General features: G+C 44.2%; 1 protein-coding gene across 2 annotated transcripts; it reads right to left on the reverse strand.

The window, feature by feature from the left end:
- Positions 1-12096: 12096 nt before the first annotated feature.
- LOC147751649 (potassium voltage-gated channel subfamily A member 1) lies at positions 12097-19295 on the reverse strand. Of its 2 annotated transcripts, none has more exons than XM_086921264.1 (2): positions 18855-19295; positions 12097-17264 (listed from the first exon to the last, which is right to left on the reverse strand). In XM_086921264.1, the coding sequence occupies exon 2, from the start codon at positions 16805-16807 to the stop codon at positions 15335-15337; it is 1473 nt and encodes a 490-aa protein (XP_086777390.1). In that variant the 5' UTR covers positions 16808-17264; positions 18855-19295; the 3' UTR covers positions 12097-15334. The 2 variants fall into 2 exon arrangements, with proteins under 2 accessions (XP_086777390.1, XP_086777399.1); XM_086921273.1 differs by lacking the exon at positions 18855-19295 and adding an exon at positions 17582-18799.
- Positions 19296-19711: the final 416 nt, after the last annotated feature.

A 19711-nucleotide genomic window follows, 5' to 3' on the forward strand; every position in this document is an offset into this window, starting at 1 on the left:
GGGACTCAGTCTACCCAATCAGGTCATCCTAGACACCTATCTCAATCTATAACACAGTAGTTTATCATTAAATCTGCCCATTGACCACAACTAAGGAACTTGGGCCCGAATTTGTAAACAATTTGTGGCAGATTTGTGTACCTTTTTTAACACAGACGACACAAGTGATGGGTTAGTTCTTACAGTAAGTGCAGTGCAATGAGCTGCCTTGTGTAAGTTTGCGTCAAGGAGGTGTTCCATGGGTGGTGCAAGGGTGTTCCTGTACATTCATATCTACAAACACGTGTACACATGAAAATGTGGTAGAATGTGGCCGAACCCTGCAACTCTTAATGCTGGCTTACAAAATATTTTTATTTCTCCTCATTCTGCAGCATACAGACAAATAGGAAATTGCCTTTCACAGGGATGGATTAGGACAAAAAATAGGTCCGGGTAGCGAGATAAAAGTAGACCCCATTAACAAGACAGATAGCTAAAAAAAAAGTGGCCTACATTTACAAACCAGGTCAATGTGTAACTTGTAAAGACACACTGCATAGGTATTTTGATAGGGACATAAGATTTCATACATGTGTGTTTGCTGCAGCCAATGATTATGATCACATCAGGGAAATCAATAGTACAAACTGGCCCAAAGACCAAAAAATGTCCCAAAAGAACAAAAAACAAGCCCACACACTGATCTGTCACCCCAAACCATTGGGTATTGCCTGTCTGCCCTATAGGCTAGTTTTTGTGCAGCAACGGACCCCTTCCTGCACATAACCTATGCTTAACACAACATTGGCGCATAGCAACATCAAGCACACCCGTGCAGGGAGAGAGCAAAACAGTGCCACATCTTTGTACATATAGCGCTATTCTGCTCTCTTTTTGTTCATGCAACACAACACACTGAATTCATTGCTGCCCAGCTTGCTGCGATTGATTTTTAAATCTAGGCCCTGTTGCCTTAGTAAGATGGTGTTTTTGTCTAGACAGAGCAAAAGGTTGTGTTTTAAATGAGGCAGTGGTGTTCTAGGGCATATTACTCAGAATGAAAACTCCAAAAACTTCAATAGACGGAATTAAATGCTAATGTGTAGCTTGAAGAGTAATCAAAATGTACAATATCATAATGTGGCATCCTAGAACCAAACTCAGCGGATTACTAGAATTGCAGCCCCTTGCAGACTTGAAAGCAGGTTCATGATACAGTAGGCCTTAAGGATAAAAGCCTCCATACACCAGTTCTCTTAGAGTATAACAACGTGAGACTATATGAAAATGGGGCAAAAATCTTGCTCTCCACTTTTCTTTTCCAGCTCTAATACAGTCTAACAAAAGGCCCTGAATAGAGAGGGCATAAAATGTAGCTAAAATTATTAGAAGATATTCATACGTTGGTATTGCTGAGCAGAAACCACACAATCTAACTATTAGATACTTTGGCACAATCCCTCACCTTAAGAACGGTGATAAAGCATCTCAAAATTAGAATACTGTGGCCTCTGTTCAGTACTACAAATGTATTATTTGTCCACTGTTCAAAGGTGCCCATGCAGAATACCTTCCCTCTAACTCCTTTTGAATACAGAAAATAATTAGAAGACAACAGTCCTGGGTGTACACACCCTGTAGGTCATCAATTCTAAACCCTTGATCCGGTGAAATTAAATGATATTAGCAGATTAATAAAGTTTATGTAAATAAAGAATCAAAATTGAAATTCAAAAATTGTAACAAGTTCTGTGAATGCGAAATTGGAGGACTAAAATTTAAGTTGGTGTCTCAAATGGATTCACAGGAGCAGTGCAAATGCTCCATTCCAAATGTAGTCTGGATGATGGGTAGCCATAGTTGAATTTAGAAAAGCCCCAACCTTTCCATCAAAACCTACCATTTGATTTTTTAATATTTGTGTGTGCAATAAACAAAATATTTTATCATTTGTGTAAATTTTTTATGAATGCTTGTTTCCGTATTTGTGGACATTGTTTCGGTTTTCAAATGACGGGAATTGCTTACGCGGGGATCCTTAACTCGCAGAAATGACACAGTGGGGGTCCCATATTTCAATAATGATTAAGTGAGGGACGGAAGAGGTCAAAAAGTTAAACACCACTGCTCTTTCAAGAGAAGACATGTTGTGTCAAAAATGTCCTTATTTTAGGAGACCGCATGAACTGCTGGCTAAGGTTTTACATTTCGGTTTTAACCTTAGGTCCAGAATCACGAATATAAGATGTATTGGCAAAACAATAGGTCTCTCTAACGCATGAGTGAAAGTGCTTCTTCGTTAAACCGTGAGTGTGGATGTGGGTGGGTGTGAGCGAGTGAAGGTGAGAATAAGTCAACAGTTATCTAGATGGAAAAGCAAATTAATCTGTGTGTTGATAATTGATGGGTGAGTGAGTTTGTGGATGAATAAATGGGTGCTCATGGATAAATGGCTGAGTGAGTGCAAAAATGAATGGCTGGATCACTCTGTAAAAATCTGCTGATCTCATTATTTGCATCGAAAAAAAATCATGAACATGTACGCCGGCCATCAATGTAATGACAATGTTTTAACATTTGTGTGAAAGATGACACACATTGTACATTATTTCATGATCGTTGCATAAAGGTGATGACTAACACTCAGATGCAGCTCCAACATGGCTGACATATGAAAGGCAACAAAAAGGCTTTGGCAGTTCCTAGAACCCCAAACAGAGCCTTAGCGAGCCTAGCACGGCACAGCTCTGCGCCTGGCTCCTAAACCGCCAATGGGGCTGGTGGGAGGAGAAGGCCCGAAGCCAGATGGTCTGTCACACTGGGACAGAGAGCTGCGCACCTGAGACCATGGAGGGGCGACAATAGAAATATTGCAACCATAGCAGACGCAGCCTCCAACCCTAACAGCCGGTGCTGATCAGTCATGTCTGAGGACAAGTGATTTGGGTGTAAGCAGGTTTTAGCAGTTGGGTGACACATACAACAGTATCCATTTATTTTCATTTCCAATTGTTGACAGTGTGAAACAGTGAATACTACTGATGCTGATTCACCTCATGCATAGGAACCTGTGTCGGCGACGTGCACTTTTAGAAGAAGGGGGCACCTTCTTTCCCATCTGATTGCTGCTCTACCCTCACTATCTACCCTCAAACAATTTCTCCTCATACAGACCCTATGTGCATTCCTCTCAATTACCTGCAGCTCTTCAATGCCTCGCCCTCTGGCTCTATGCCCTCATAATGCTTCTCCCACCTCACAAGTTCTTGCTTTGCTTTCAAAGTACCCGAGTCCGCCTCATCACACAGATCTCACCATTCCTTTCTAACTCCCTCTACAGTACTCTGATGCGTTGTCGTCACCTATGTGTCTCCGAAGTCCTACACCTTAATGCCATCCGTCACTCATGAGGACATGGTACATCAGGTTGTGGTGGCGCGCTGTGATGCCAATGGCAGATGAGCAGAAATGTGTGTGCACAAGTACACTGCAACTGCACACGTGGATCCCGGCCAGGCCACGACTACTTAGAAAGATATATATTTTTTTAGAACTGGCATTAACCAGGACTTTTTGTTTTTTGGTAAAAATGCATAGGCTATTCATAATTATAGGCCTTTCAGCTAGCCTTCTTAATCCACTACTCTACTGTAGTGTCGCTCACATTTTGCTTCCCACCACAGAGTATAATGCACAGGTCACGTGGGCAGTCCACTTCAGCTATTCGCTTACCTAGTGTGGGTGACTGAATTCTGCTCTTGCACAATGCACATCCAAGCAATAAGTGGTCCCCTTCATTGCCCGGGACTACTGGTGCAATGTGTGTGTTTACCTTAAAAATGCCTTTGGTGGCTGCTTGCTATCATTCAATTCGTGTTTTCATACAAAAGCATTCACAAACAAAATAAGCATTGGCAAAGCCTAAAGACAGCAGCCAACGCCAGAACTACTGGCTTTGCAAAGCTTGTTTTATTTACATGCTACCGATGCCGCAGTCACCGCACGGTCATGTAGTGATAGTTCCGAAGCGTAGCCACACTGCACGCGACAGCAGAGGAGAGGCCTTTAGGTCATGGTAGTAGTGGCGGTGAGGGCAAGCATAAGTATGCCCGCAGCTGTGCTTTACTGTGGCTTAGTGACACACATTTAAGAGTAGACATGGGCCACGGCCTTGCAACAGTCCCCTGGAAGCTGAAAGTAAAAGGCAGTCCTGTAAAGTGCAACCACACTGCTTCTACCTCCTGGAGATGTCTGTCCTAGTCTGGAAGCCATCCGCTGTGCTTCCTTGTGTTTCCACGGTATAGAAGGGAATCTCTACAAGTCATTAGTGACAGCTTCCACTCCCAATGGCTGTCTTCTGGGCTGGCCCAAAATGTGAATGAAACGCAGTGACTGGGTGGGCTGGCCTAAAGCCCTTCTATCTTTGTATCATGTAGTGATTCATAGGAGCACTAAACTAGCGAGAGCTGGCTCTGCCAGACATAGAAAGCCTCAGATTTTACACTAGGAGTGTAGTATATCAGTGAATCCTGCTGCATGACAGTCAGTGTCCTGCTCAGTGCTTGTTCTGCCTCCTCAACCGCAAGTCAAGAGTAACACAGACGAAGGCCTAAAGGTCACTTTCTTCACTGCCTACTAATATTTGTAAGGGCTTTGCTGCTATTCAAACCCTTAGAGCATCTGCTGGTGATACAAGCCATCTTTTATTAAGGTTGATGATCATGAGGGCAAAAAATGCATCCCCGCGCCCTACCCTCTGCTGGGCATCGGTTTCAACCCAGAGCACGCCGTGGTCTAGGAGGGAAAGAACTGAGAGTGACCATGCTAAATAGCGTTGCATGTTTTATGAGCCGCAAAATAAAAAGAAGTACACGAAGAAACGGGATACATGGCTGATATCAAATATGCATGCCATTGTTCTTAAACGCATGCTTATTTCTGCCACGAGCTGTCAGACTCTAGCTTCCACCTTTCCATTCTAGAGCTGATAAATGTGCATGGCTGTGCGCGTGCAGCCCGGCTGTGGTCGCAGGCAGCCTCGCGCTTCCCACACGTGGATGGATACCAGTAATAGCAGACGCTAATTACTTCAGCTTTCTCTGACAGGGACATAATGCACTCTGCTCAGAGGGATTTCTGCTAGTAAAGCAGATGCAATCAGCATTCTTGGTAAGAAGAGAAGCCCGTCATTAAACTGAGTGCACTACTGCACAGGCGGGCTGTGTCTGGGAGGCACCAGGCAGGGGGTGGGTGGCTAAAGAAACCTCCTGCACCCTCACCTTCACCTTGATGGACTTTCAGCAGGGGTTAGCCACGTTAGCCGGGATTATTTTCACCATACAGCCACGCCTATTTCGTCAAGAAGAACTACCACATTTTTTCACTAACAATCAAATGCTGTTAACTACAGATGTCAAAATTGAAAAGTAATTGACTCAAGAGAGGAACGTGTCAGGAAATATCCAATTAGGACGTTGGTAATGGGTGCCACACAATAGAAATCTCTATTACAGGTATATACGATGTCAAAGGAAAATTCCAAGTATAAAATTACTGCGAGTAATATGGCTTTGGTCCTTTTAATCGTTCACTGCTAATTTCCAGAAACACCAAGAAATTGCTGTTGCCCTACAGTACACTTTTAAGAAGTTTTATTTAGTCCTGGATTTTGAGGTTTCAGTTACAAAATAAACTGAAAAACCGGGAGGGACTTGCAGTTCTCCATAACTTATTCTATAAATTGTAATGGGGAAAGAAAAATCAGTCTGCCGCGTTTTGATAATGAATGTGTAAATGCCGATTTCCACCTAAAACACTACTGTTATTAAAGTTAGATTGCTGTAAAATGATGCCACACCATGGGTCTGATGCACAAATAGACTTAGGCAAACCTTGAATCAATGGGTTTGCGACCATTAAACACCTTTTTCTAACGTGGTATCTGTATTTTACATTTCAGAATACTTTTTTCCAAATTGCAAAATAGTGTTGGAAACCCGTACTGAATTACAATTTGGAAGGGGTGCATTAAGATTGTTCCTTCGAAATTGCGAATCAGTAAGGTATATACCATTGATCGCTTACCACCTTCCAAGCCAGGGTGGTAACTGATTCTTCTTCTTCTATTTACCCCCTCCTCTTTGGAAATTGCTATGGTAGCTACATGGGCAGTAGGGACTTATCGAGGGGACAACTGCCTGCTCTCACTGTACTTTTCCACCAAAACTTTTTTCTTCTTTTGAAAGCAGCCAGAGTCCTTTTATGAAAACAACTACAGGGATGGCGGTCTCCTACCCCATGCAGGTCACCATTCCTATAATTACAGGCAATAACGGGGGATTGCGAATTGAGACCTGCCTAATGAATATTAATTAGGTAGGTCATTCTGCAAACCCCTGCGATTTGGTATTTTTTTAACTGACCTATTTGTACATGGGTCGATTCACAAAGTTACTGCACTGTGTTGTGTGAAAAGGAGAAAGGAGGAAAGTTCCACATATGCTAAAATATGGCACTGCTCTGCTCTGCTGGCGCACAGTTCTGCTGTCTGCGCCACACACATGCCTTTGCAACATAGTGCAAGAGTGTGTGTCTGACGTCTAGCACCGGTTTTGTACTGCAAAATTGGTACAAAATACAACCCCTGAACAAACTTTAAAACTTTCCCCACTTTAAATGTGTGTGGCATAGTGCAAAACACATGCAAAGCCCAAAGAGTTTGGAGAAACAAAAGCATTTCTCCACCTTAGGGCCAGTCTCAAAAAGGCGTTATTTTTTGGGGCGCAAAAATTCTGTCTACTATTGTTAGTTGATAAGTCTCTGCATCAAAACCCATAGGTGGTTGCTTGGGAATGGCCATGTACCACTCATGGCACTACCCTCCAACCCCCTCACCCCTTGCAAAGTATTGCAAAACAGCGTTTTGCACTTTTTTTTTTTACTTTATGGCAACTCTCCAATGCAAAAGTAAATTCAAAATAAACATTTTGTGCTAGTTTGCAATATTGCTGTGGTGCAAACTCAGGGCAACATGTTAGAAAATCTGCCCCGTGATTTTTGTACATCAGGCCCTGTATGCAGAGACTTTGCATGGAACTAGCCAACGACTAGACACATTAAAACAGCTAGTGTGATCACACTCAAAAAAGAAGCTTTTAATTATGCCAATTAAAACACACAATGTCGGCCCCATTTCTAATTTGCTATTTCTATTAACGATTGTCAACAGATCACAACATCCTAAAAACAACATTTTTTAAAGTAGGCTCTTCTGGTATCAGGCAATCATCTTTTTGTGGTTCCTAGGTAATAGAAACAGCTCTCCTGTGCAACTCGAGAAACCCTTTAAAAAGTACTGACCATAAGCAGTTCATTATATTGAATCAATTGAGCACCATCAATACAGTTGTCTATGCTATCATACTAAATGAAGCTTCCAGTGGAATGGAAGAACATATTTGACTCTGTGATGGTTAACATCTTTCATTAGCAGAAGATCACAAGAAATATGGAGAAGACCACAAATATGGCAAAGAAGAGTTATTTTGAAACTCCCGCAAACGGCTTGTGTTTAACAGGTCTCTGCCTCTACTGAGTAGTTTTTAATCATGATAGCCTGCATTACCAAAAATGTGCTGGTGATAGGCCACTGGCTGGTCTACTCAATAGAGGGAATTACAATTTGACTTTCTCTCTCAAAATAGCTACTCCAGAGTGGCAAAAAGGCTTCATGATTGGAAAAGATTCACTCACTAGCAATGAAAGATCTTGGGCCTTGTTTAGATCTCGGTGGATGCAATACTTCATCACAAAAGTGACGGATATCCTGTCGCCATATTACGATCTCCATAGCATATAATTGTATTGTATTATGGCGGACGGGATCTCTGTCACATTTGTGACGAGTATTCCTGTCCGCCAAGATCTAAGTTAAGCCCTTAGTTAAGCTCTTAGTCCATGATTGTCCACTGCCAACCATGTCCACCAAGGCTGTGATCCACCATGATTCCAGTATGTAACATTCATATATTGGGGTTCCTATTTGACCTGGGATGTTAATTCAAATAGTAAATGGGTGAACCAAGTCCCCAATAAATGCAATCTCCATTTGAAAATATTAGCCTTATTCAACAATACAAAAGTGCATAAATAATGGTAAACTGAAATGTGCAAAGTGTTAAACCAGTTCTAGGTAACAACAAGAGTCAATATTTAAGCGGTGTGTTTGATTCACAATGCATATTGAAACTGATTCTCGTGTTCCTTTATAACCATCAATGATGGAGAGGCAGAGGCTCTGTGATCAGGCATTCAGGCCCAGTTTCTGATGCAATGTTTCAGGGACAAAAAGCAAGATGATAAACATTGGCAATTCACGGTTTTAACGATAGACCCACAGAATCCCTACAAACGGCCATCAACACAAGTACTTTCCTCCTTGATCTGTCCCACCAAAAAGTATGCATAATGATCTGCCCTTTGATGGATTATGTGAAATAAAAAGATGTTCCATATTAAGCATTAAAGTACATCCAGCCATGTATTATCAACATAGTAGGTCATTAAGAAGATCAAAGCCCCTTTACAGGTCCAAGTCAGCAGAGCGAGCACCTTTGCAAGTTCAGAGGACTCAGGTCCCATCTCACTCTGCTGGTCCATGCCAAAGTGTGCACGGTACAGACCGGGCCTGGGTCTCTGTTCAGGAATCAATTTACTCGATCTCCAGCTCTCATGGTGACTCCCTGATGCTGTATATTATAACAGATGCTGCAGACACAGCAGTGATGAAATACTCAAGCTACTCTCTTTTCCCATGTGCTGTTCTTTTAGCAGTGTATGTGCTATCTTGTTGGTTTACAAAGTTACTGCAGGCTCTGTGGATACCACAGGGTGTTAACAAACAACGCACTTGGTTCTTCTATAATGTGCGCTGACCTATATGATGAAGATATTACCACAGGTGGCTCGACATTCAATACGCATAATAGAATTTGTTTGAGGGACTTCTGTTAGCTACAATATTTCACACTTTATTGGTGGACGAATGTAGGGAAGACTTTAGTCACTGGGTCAGCCTGTTATTAAAAATTCAAACAATGACTTAAATCACTTGTAAAATGAAAAGATGCCTCATCACTTTTCAAACCATTGGCATTAGTTGTTGCGATGAATTTAAGTGACAAGGGGACTTTTTTTATAATACTGTCCCATTTTAAGTAGAAGATGGATATATTTTGTTTTTTAGTGTTGCGTATATCGTTATGTCACTACTGTAAGGCCTTCCTTAGACTGGCGGACAGGATAGTCTGATAAAACTTAGCGGATATCCCGTCCTCTGTATTATAAGTGGCATTGGCTACAATACACTAGCACTGCAAGCGGGCGGCACTTCCACCATGTTTATGACAGAGTATGACCTTGAGTCTCATGCTCTTTGAGTTTGTTTTCATTACATCCTGAGTGAGGGACTATGTCTCACACATAGTCCTGTGTCTGCCTAATTAACTCACTGTGACAAAAGTAAAAGTAGTAAAGAAAGATAACAGTGGGTGACAGCTCTAGCATCTAACGTATGCCTTGTGGAGTTTGAATTTTAACCCTCCTTTCTAACTTTTAAAGTTCTCAGATCATGCTGTCATGACCAGGATATGCTGTAAACTGCCGAAATTGACCCAATGTAAATTTAAGAGCCAAGATTAGGAGTCAATTCACCGAATTACAAAACTGCAGAATTCCTCATATATTATCCACATGCTGCAGCCCCTCCCTGAATATTATAAAACACCCGTCAAGCACTTTAGGATATCTGAACATTCACACACCTCGCCATCCCAGATATTGTTTTGACATTTATGTGTAAACTCCCGACATGTCCTGAACATGAAAAAGTTACCACATATGATCCCCGACAATGTCTGCTAGTTTGCGGGCAATCTTCTATGAGCCCCAGTTCCAAGCAGAGAAGTCTGCAGTGTAATAAATCAGCTACTGCCTTACATGCACACCCATGTGCAGCAAAAGAGAGGGATGCTTGGAAAAGCAGCAATTATATCACAGAAAACTAGGAAGGTTTGCAATCGTTTTCAAACTCTACACATAAAAAGTTTATAGCCAACGTGCAAGCCAGAAAAGATCCCCCGCTGCTTGTACACTGCACTGCAAGTGCTAAGATGCAAAGTAGTAAACATCCACTGAAGACTGAACACACAGAATGCAAGAACAGGATGCCCAGGCAAACTCCCTGCCCTGTGTGACTGCTGTGGGTACTACCTAGGGTGCCTCAGAAAGAGGAGCTACTCTCTCAAAGTCATACAATGGTCCCCTGTGATCGGACTCAAGGGCAGCCTTTGCGAGTTAATGCTCAGATCTTTATGAACAGCAGGGAGGAGGGTAAGGCACACAAACACCACTTGCATCACTGCATAATGTACAGCATAATACCAGGCTTGATAGTTAGCGCTCATAGACTTTGTGCATTGTACGCAGCCTCTCAAGCTCATTACGAGAACACGGGGCTGTTCATGTATCATCCTGCCATCACAATCACAAAGCACTTACCCAGCTGCCCTTGCCTCTCCCGGGAGCCGAGCGCTAAAGTGCTTCCTGCTGCGGCCCTCTGATTGAGCGCCGTGAAGCCACGCTGTCTTGGCCGCAGGGATGCATCAATTAAACCATCACGGCATCCAGGTGGAAGGGAGACACGGGGGAGGGGCGGGAAGGGGGCAGCAACGCTGAGCCAGCAGCCAATCCGGCCCCGCTGAATCCCTGTGGGCGGGTCTCCACCTCAACGTTCTAGTGGCATTGAACATAACCTGAGTGCGTGCTCCTTGTTGCAGTGACGTGACTGGGGTCAGCCGAAGAAGGAAAGCCCCGCGCGGCACACAACGGTCACCTCACGAATCCCATACGTCACTACTGACCTTCAACAGTCTGGCTGAAACGAATTGCAATGTGCTGTTATACTTATTGTAGCATCCATGTTCTGTTCAATAATTACAACAATTACAATCTAGAGCCGTATTCATGCATGCGGTAATTGTGAAGCACCTGCTTCGCCAAAAGGCCGATGGAGGGCTGCACTTTTACATTCTTGTACAATGAGGGAATATATATTATTCCAAAGGAAGGCAACAATGACCATTCAAATGCATAAAAGAAAATGTCAACAAAACGGTACAGATAAATACACAACCCTCTGCCATTTCCATTTCCACGCGAATCGGAAAATATCTTCAGCTAGCCAAGGGTCGATCTTTTCATATTGTGGGGAAGAGAACTGAATGACCTTCAAACAATGAAAACACACTGAATTAAAATAAGACCATTCTAGAGATATGACTCTTGTGTTTTTACTAAGGAATTAACTAGTGGTTGTGATTACTAGACCTGAATCCTCCTAAGAGCTGAACAACTGCAAAATAATGAGTTGCAAATCGGCTCCATTTATGGATATATCATTTCATATTCTAGGAAGTAATGGTTGAGATTACAAAGCATCAAGTGTGCACTGTACCTTCTCGTGTTGCTGTTGTGTCTCTTCAAGAACCTGATCCTAAACGGCTCAGCCATTTAGGACAGGCCATGAGAGGTGGAGCAGACGAGAGAAGGTGTTGGTGAGGGTCTATCCCAAATATAAACAAGAGACACTTCATTCGGCTGAAGTCCTACATCAGTAGCACGTTAGGTAACTGCCAGCGATGATGCATTTGGCAGGGGCGTAATGCAACCCCTACAACCTCTTTAAGGGGTCCCTATACATGCATAGGTCAATGGATATTAATGAGACATGTGAGACTCAGGGGCAACCCCTTACATCCTGTATGAGGACCCATCATGTTATGCTAATGCTCCGGCACTTGCATTTTGTCACAAAAAAAACAGAAACTTGCCCATTGTGAGGTGGGATAGCCCAATATAGACCATAATCTCTTGAAAGTTAAGACTCCGGCGCAGGCATGGCCTATTCAACATCCACTCCTCTCCCAACCTCCAACAGTGAGGTGGGGATCATCTGCACAGGCATCTTGCAGTCATCAGACAAGGGCGGCCCCATCTCCATCAGCACAAGACTACATTCGAGGAATGTCCCCAAATAAGGTGAGCAGCAAACGCAAGGTAAATAAAAAAAATGACATTTATTTGTAAGAACAGGCAGTTGTTAAGTGCACCTTCAGGTCTACAAAGATATTTTAGCACATATAGTGCAAGGGGTCAGAACATTATTTCTTTTCATACTTGCCAGAAATGCATGCCTATGCTACATGAGTTCTTCCCTGTACTCAAGACTTTAGTATGTTCTGATACTTTGTTGAGCGATGAATGGATAACTAATGATTCATACTCCCCACACTGTCCCCACCTAACGAGTCCACCACCCCGCTCCCTAGCTGAAGGAACCACCGCATGCAGCACTTCTCCTTTTTTATTACATGCAGAAGTCAGCCCAGTAGTCAAACTAAGGTGCAGTTACCCAGCTCCAAGAAACTAAGGGGGTGAGCCTCGCCCTTCCGATGCTGCTCTTGCATAGCTCATCAGCCTCACAGCACAGCATGGATTATTGCTGTGTTACTGAGGTGCAGTATTCGGCCCGCCGTGCTTGGGGAACGGTGTCTCATAACTCCAGGGCAGGTGATATGGAGGAACCAGGACATACGTGATTATGGTTTTGTTTTGGTAAGAGAGAGAAACATGAAATGTTATTTTTCTTTTAAAGTGTTGATTGAATGCCCTGCAATTCTGGAGATGAGGTGATAGCCCCTGATTCTTGATCTCCTAGTATCACAGAAAGTTCTACACGGAATTAAACATTCCTTCTAGTAAATCTGTCATTTCTTCTCAAGATTGTGCGTAAAATGAAGAGAATCCCCTTTTTTGTCCTAAGTGCCTTTCTATACAGTCAACGGGGTGTGTACAATCGAAGAGGTCAACAGTAGCTTGCCACATGCTAAGTGCGATATGGGGAATTCCAGCGTGTCCATATGTCCGACGCGAGAGATTTATAGTGCCTAATTGTGGTTGAAAGTCATTGTAGCGCAGACATTCGTGTGACGGCCCTCGCCTCCAAGAGCTGCTAGCGGGTCAAAGGTCCATTATGCGTCAGTGCGTCAGCAGCTGGATGACAGGATTAGACTACAGGAAGTAGGTGAAGCTCGCCCCTTCTCTCGCGCACTTACTTTCTTTCTTTCTCTCCCCCTTTCCTCTTCCCCTTATTTCTCTATGATACCACAACTTTAATGTCCCTTTCAGAAAAAAAAGCTCTGCACTCAATTTTTTTTTTGCCGGCGAGAAGGCCGTGAAAAAAGAAGTAGGCAGGAAGGGTCTTCATGTCTTTCAAGGAACAAAGTGTTGTCAGTTATGTGCCGCCTAATAAAAATAGGCCATAATTAAGCAGGGAAAGAGGCATGGGAGCTCTTTTTTTTCTTTGAGTTCAAATGCTCCCGATTTCCAATGAATTGGTGCACTTGTATGCATTTATTTAGTAGTAACAAAACTCTAGGCCGAGTAGCTTCATGAGAGATTTTTTAAAAAAATCCATACTAAAAAGCAAAAATAAATCAATGTTCAGTGCAAAGCATTTTCCTGGGTAATGCCAGATAGACGGTGACGTCTCAATACACAAAAAATGAAAACCATCAGAGAGCTGTCTTCCACAGCAACGACATATAGGAACAAACACACGGTTTCTCAGCTTTCAAGCAACCAAGGGGATACATCCACAGGGCTCCCACATATCCATGGCTGGTGTTTTGAGAAGCTCTTCAAGTGAGAACTCCTCCCTTCTAGGCCTGCAGGAGAGGTTGGGGGGATAAGACCGTACATTCCTTTAGGTTTTTTTGGGAAGAAGTCAACCTCCCCCCGATGCCAATAGTGGTCCTGGTGCTTCTCCGCTTGGAACCCAGAGGCACTTTCAGAGATTAAACGGATAAAGGATAAAGGCACTAGCAACTATCTGAGTCAATCAGTTACGTTTCTGCGTTGAGTCGCCAGGGAGTACATAATTCAATAGACCTCAAACCATGACTGCAACGAAAATGGGTGGTAATTTGGATGCATACATTACATAAAGTGAAGTTACATTCTGAGATTGCACCAAAAGACATGCAGTTGCACCTTGGTTTTCAGTTAAAATGTAGAGCATTTCTTAGGTGTTACTACTTACAACCTGATTTCATAATTTTTCATATATTGCCCCCTTCTGGGGGTGGGATCATTTACGTTCCCGACATTACCTGGACAGACAGAAGTTAACACACTTTCTCTGATCAAAGCACTAATATCTGTCAGTTCTCCCCCATTCCTTCTGGTCCATTAATCCAACAAGCACTTGTTTTAATATTGAAATCATGCATTAATTATTTCGGGTTACACCTTAGTCAAATGAGCCATAATGCTGAGTATTTTTTATCATGCTGTGATCGCCGAAAGTTATTGTTCCCATTTGACTAACATACACACTTAAATACAGTACTTTAAATGACTAATAAAATATTTAATAAATTAAGGAGTGCACTTTTGGTGAATGCAAATGAAAAATAAGTAACCTCTCATAAGATTCAGTTCAAACGAAAGCTTATCCCCTATGATTTGAGGTAACATCTCCCATGCGATTACAAAATAAATAGTATCAAAGTCAAAACATGCGCTATATGACACTGTTGTGCTGTCTTGCAACAAAGGGGCAAATATGTTGCATCCAGTACTCTGGACCCCGAAAAAAAGTTGAGATCATCTGCACTTGAAATCTAGCAGCATTGCAGATAGTTTTGTCTTATCTGATGTTCATTTATTTTTTAGAATTTTATATTTTAGAATAATTCTGATAAAGGTTGAATAACAAAAACCGGTCAACTAGGTTGTTCTTAAGGTGCTATGTGGAACTGTAGGCCATAGATCACTGCATAATCTTTGATAAAGGGAGAGGACTAGGGAAGATAGGAAACGTGTGCACATTTTAGCTGAAATTTTTGTTTGATGCCCTTCATTGGATGCAGTCTGCAGATAGAAAGTGCTAGATATTCATGCTTGTACATTATCTGTTATCACTAGTGATTGTTTTTTAATTTTATGGTCAGCGAGCAAAAGTGTAATGGACATTCCTGCTTAGGAGCATCAGGTTTTCTATCTAACTGTACTTGCTGGAATAGTTTGTTTTTCATTCAAGTACCAGTAGAAAAAAAACAAGTTTAAAAAATAAATTGCAATATTATCTTTCATGGGTTCTGAAAGCTTGTTGATCGCTGAGCAATAATTCGCAATGCAAAAATTCATTGACGAGGTAAATAAAGCATTCAAAGAAGTGTTTTTAAAGCATCTACAAATTGTCACTTTAGAGTCACAAAGCTGCAGGGATTTCCTACACATCTGTCAGCAGCTTGTTTTTGTTAACACAATTTTGGTTGGCCACGGTGCAGTTGCCAGTTCTGAGATTTGACTCTCTATAATTATCTATACTATTATTCATGTCTTCTTGAATTTCCATGTAATCGGACTTGCTGACTGTGGAAGAGCTACGTCGGCTCAGGTCACTGTTGGAGGCCAAATTAGGGGAGCTCACGTGGAGCAACTGGGCCTGTTCTTCCCCTTCAGTTTCTCGGTGGTAGAAGTAGTTGAAGTTGGACACGATGACAGGTACAGGCAGGGCAATTGTTAGCACGCCAGCTATGGCACACAGGGAGCCCACAATCTTGCCTCCAATTGTCACTGGGTACATGTCACCATAGCCCACAGTGGTCATGGACACCACCGCCCACCAGAAAGCATCAGGGATACTCGTGAAATGAGACATATCTTCTTCAGCTTCAGCAAAATACACTGCACTGGAGAACAAGATGACCCCAATGAATAAAAAGAAGATGAGTAGACCTAACTCTCTCATACTAGCCTTGAGAGTCTGTCCCAAAATCTGGAGGCCCTTAGAGTGTCTGGAGAGTTTGAAGATTCGGAAGACTCTTACCAGTCTGATGACCCTCAGGATGGCTAGAGATGTTGCCTGTTCCCCCTTCACGGGCCCATCTTGCTCAGCCATCTCAGTCCCCAAAGTAATAAAGTAGGGGATAATGGCCACGATATCAATTACATTCATGATGTTCTTGAAGAATTCGGGTTTACTTGGGCAAGCAAAAAATCTAACCAGTAGCTCGAATGAAAACCAGATGATGCAGAGGGTCTCTACCACAAAGAATGGATCAGTGAAGATGTTGGTCTTGTAGAATACGGTGCTGTTGTCACTCCTCCGCTGAGAAAATATCCTGTCAGCTTTGAGCTCTGGAAGTGTCTCTAAGCAAAATATGACAATAGAAATGAGGATCACCATGACAGAGACAATGGCGATGATTCTGGCTGGGCCTGAGCTTTCTGGGTATTCAAACAAAAGCCAAATTTGCCTTTGGTACTCTTTTTCTGGTAAGGGGCGCTCTTCTTCTTTGATAAAGCCCTCATCCTCTCTAAACTTCTCCATGGCCTCCTCTCCTAGTTCATAAAATTTTATTTCCTCTGAGAACATGTCCAGGGGCACATTGACAGGCCTTCTCAATCGGCCCCCAGACTGGTAGTAATACAATATGGCGTCAAAACTGGGGCGGTTCCTATCGAAGAAGTACTCATTCCTCAGAGGGTCAAAGTAGCGCATCCGCTTTTTGGGGTTTCCCAGTAAGGTGTTGGGGAACTGGGCCAGTGTCTTGAGCTGGGTCTCGAACCTGAGACCAGCCACATTGATAACCACCCGCTCACAGCACTCGTGGTCTTCGTGGTCAGGCTGATAGCTGTCCTGGGGATGTCCAGGCAAGGCTGAAGCCTCGTCCATGTTCTCTCCTGCGATCACAGTCATTTTCCTCCTGGCAGGTGGGGCTCAGGGGATGGAAACAGGAGATGTACACCTTGACTCCAGGGTGCTTCCCTTCTCTGCACTTGATCTTGCTTTTGCCTGAGCAAAAATGCGTGTGAGTGTAGGGGTGTGTGTGTGTGTGCGTGTGTGTCCTTTGGCCTCTCAGTAACACACGCACACACACACACACACACTCGGGCTCCAGTTGGGTCCCCAGTGCTGGACACACAGGCCAGTTGCCCCTTGTGCTGTTTCTTGCTTTTAGTGCAATCCTGCTTTTATCGCTGACTCAACCATTGCCGTTCTGCTGCTGTCACCCAGCTTCTCCAACCAAAAAAACACAGAAAAGGATGGATGCGATGGTTTGCCAACTCAGCAGATTTCAACTGCCTCCCTCTCGCGCGCTCTCTGCCTCCCTTGCAGATGGAAGGTATTCTCACGCCAGTGCGGTAGATGGAGACTGCAAGAAAATAAACACAACAAAAAAAACACAACAAAATGCATTCAGTTTGGGGTACAAAACCACATAGCGTGACAATGAATCATCAACAATTTGCCCTACAATCACTCTGTGCGTTTTTTAAAACAAATCTAAGTGTCCTATTACTAGTACTAGCACTGCACAAAATCTCAACACACTGTACACACACCGATTATGGCTTTTGAAATTAAAACTGATAAACAATGCACTGACAAGGCATGCCAAAAAATAACAATACAAAGGCATGCAGACACGTTCACGAAAAACAAAAACAAAGAAGTAATCTGGTTTCTTACCTGGCGTTCTCGGAGGCAGGAATGGTAGAGGTATAAAAAAATAATCAAGCACTGTTGGAATGCGTCAAGCCTTGCAGCATCCAAGAGGCGCATGCAGCTAGCCCGTCTGCGCCCTTTTTTTTTTATTATGGATATCGTTTTACAGCGCTGGGAGTATAAGATCTGCTGAAATATTCATAGACTATGTTAGGCTGCATGGAGAGCAATCATATTTAATTAGTTACTGATGAGGAACCGCATAAAGCGAGCTTTCTGTCCAGCAATAGAGTGAAGCGTGATTGAAATGGGGTGCGTTCCCCCCCTTTCTTTCCCATTTCACCTTACTCCGAATGGTGAAAGGCTGGAAGCCGGTGGTGGGAAGGGTTGCAGGCAGGGTGCAGCCAGGCTGCATAGTCGGTAGCAGAGAGCCCGCTCTATAGCAGCAGTAATGAGTGTGGGACGGGGGCGGCTGAATACATTAAACGCAATAAGCAAACTCCAGCCATTTCTTGACGTTGCAGTCTCAGCAGAAACATGAGAGCTCTTTGGTGCAGATAGGCTCGGACATACATAGATAGTTTCGCGGCTGCTTCGCCCCCAGATTCCAACCCAGGCAGCTACAAACAAGCGCATTTGGACGGTTCAAGGGTGCGGGGTGGGAAAGCGATCTCCTCTGGATGGTTTCACATGGCAAATATAAAAGACAGTGCAGACGCAATGCAGGCAGCGTGCAAGGCACCCACATCCCTCAGTCGTTGCGCACCCACGAGCGCACGGGAGCAGCAAGCAGGCCAGTCATGTCATGTATGAACCGGGACAGCCCCGCGATGTATGAGGGGGGTGGGTGGGCGGGCAATGCAGAGACCGGCGTGGGGCTGCGGGGCTCTATGCAGCCCCAACGGGCGCATGCACAGAATGACCGATACATGAGGAGCAGGCAAACGAGTCGTGCAGCGAGCAAGCCATACATTCTCACACCGGCACACAAACTGCCCATCCGAGACTGCAGCGCGGCGTCTTCCCGGGGAGGCACACGTATCCCTGACTCTAAACACCTCTGCACACACGGCCCACATACTAGAAAATAAACAGGAGACCATGCCACGGCTATTGTCGTGATGGCCTTGAAAACGCACCTGCATTGTCAAGGCCGACATGTTTATTGGCAGATCCAGCATCATCATCACATTTAGAAATGAACAACAATCGTAACGTGTATACAATACAGAGGCGGCAGGAGGGGCGCACTGCTTGGCAGGGGGGAGGCTAGGTTAGTAGAGCAAGATGCACATACCCTGATCCTGCCCGGGACATACAAGAGGCGGTAGCGGGGCTCGAGCGCGGAGTGTCTATGTGGTGCACGGAGCGGAGACAGTCAGGCGGGTTTTGGGGAAGAGGCGATGAGAGCTGAATGCGGTGAAGCCGGAGGACTCTCCCCGGCTGCTGGCCCGCCTCATTGCTGCTGAGTCTCCTCCATGGCCCCCCTCGGCCGCCAGCAGCGACATATTTGTGAAATCATCCGTTTAGACGCGCCTGGCAGTCCACCGGGATACTGACGTCTCCTCCCTTCTGTCAGAAGCAGTGCTGAAGGCTGCAGGAGAAGCAATAAAATCCCAGGGTATTGAATCGGGTGGCTCCCGGCATGGGCTGCTGGCCGCAGTGTGCTTCAGGCAGACGCTGCTGCCGTACTACGCAGCGCGGGCTCTGCAGCGTCCCCTGGTAGGCCTGGCTTAGCACAGCAGCATCACAGGGTAAGGCGGGGTCAGTAAAGGCGATGCAGTTTTCTCCTTTGCACTGCTTTTCCCCGACTGGGCAAGGATGTTAAGCACTCATCTGCCAGTCTGAGTGTGCCTACACCCCCTGTGACACACTGGCAAGGTGACGAACTTGCTCCATAAGCAGTGCCTGTAGCAGATCTCCAGTGCAGGCCAAGCACGTATGCCACATATTCCCAGCAGCACAGGCCACGCCCTGATGTAAACATAAAGGCATGACCATGAAAATGAGTGACATTTGTGGTCTATCTGAGGGATGTGCCCAGACCCCACTGAAGTGGCGAACTTACACGCCGAGGTTGTTGGAAGTGGTTATTAGCTATTCAAGAGCGTCGTGCCGTCATTAACAGGGGCCAGGGCTCAACTGCTATGTCTG

This window comes from Lissotriton vulgaris, chromosome 1_1 (genome assembly GCF_964263255.1).
Source record: "Lissotriton vulgaris chromosome 1_1, aLisVul1.2, whole genome shotgun sequence".
NCBI lineage: Eukaryota > Metazoa > Chordata > Amphibia > Caudata > Salamandridae > Lissotriton > Lissotriton vulgaris.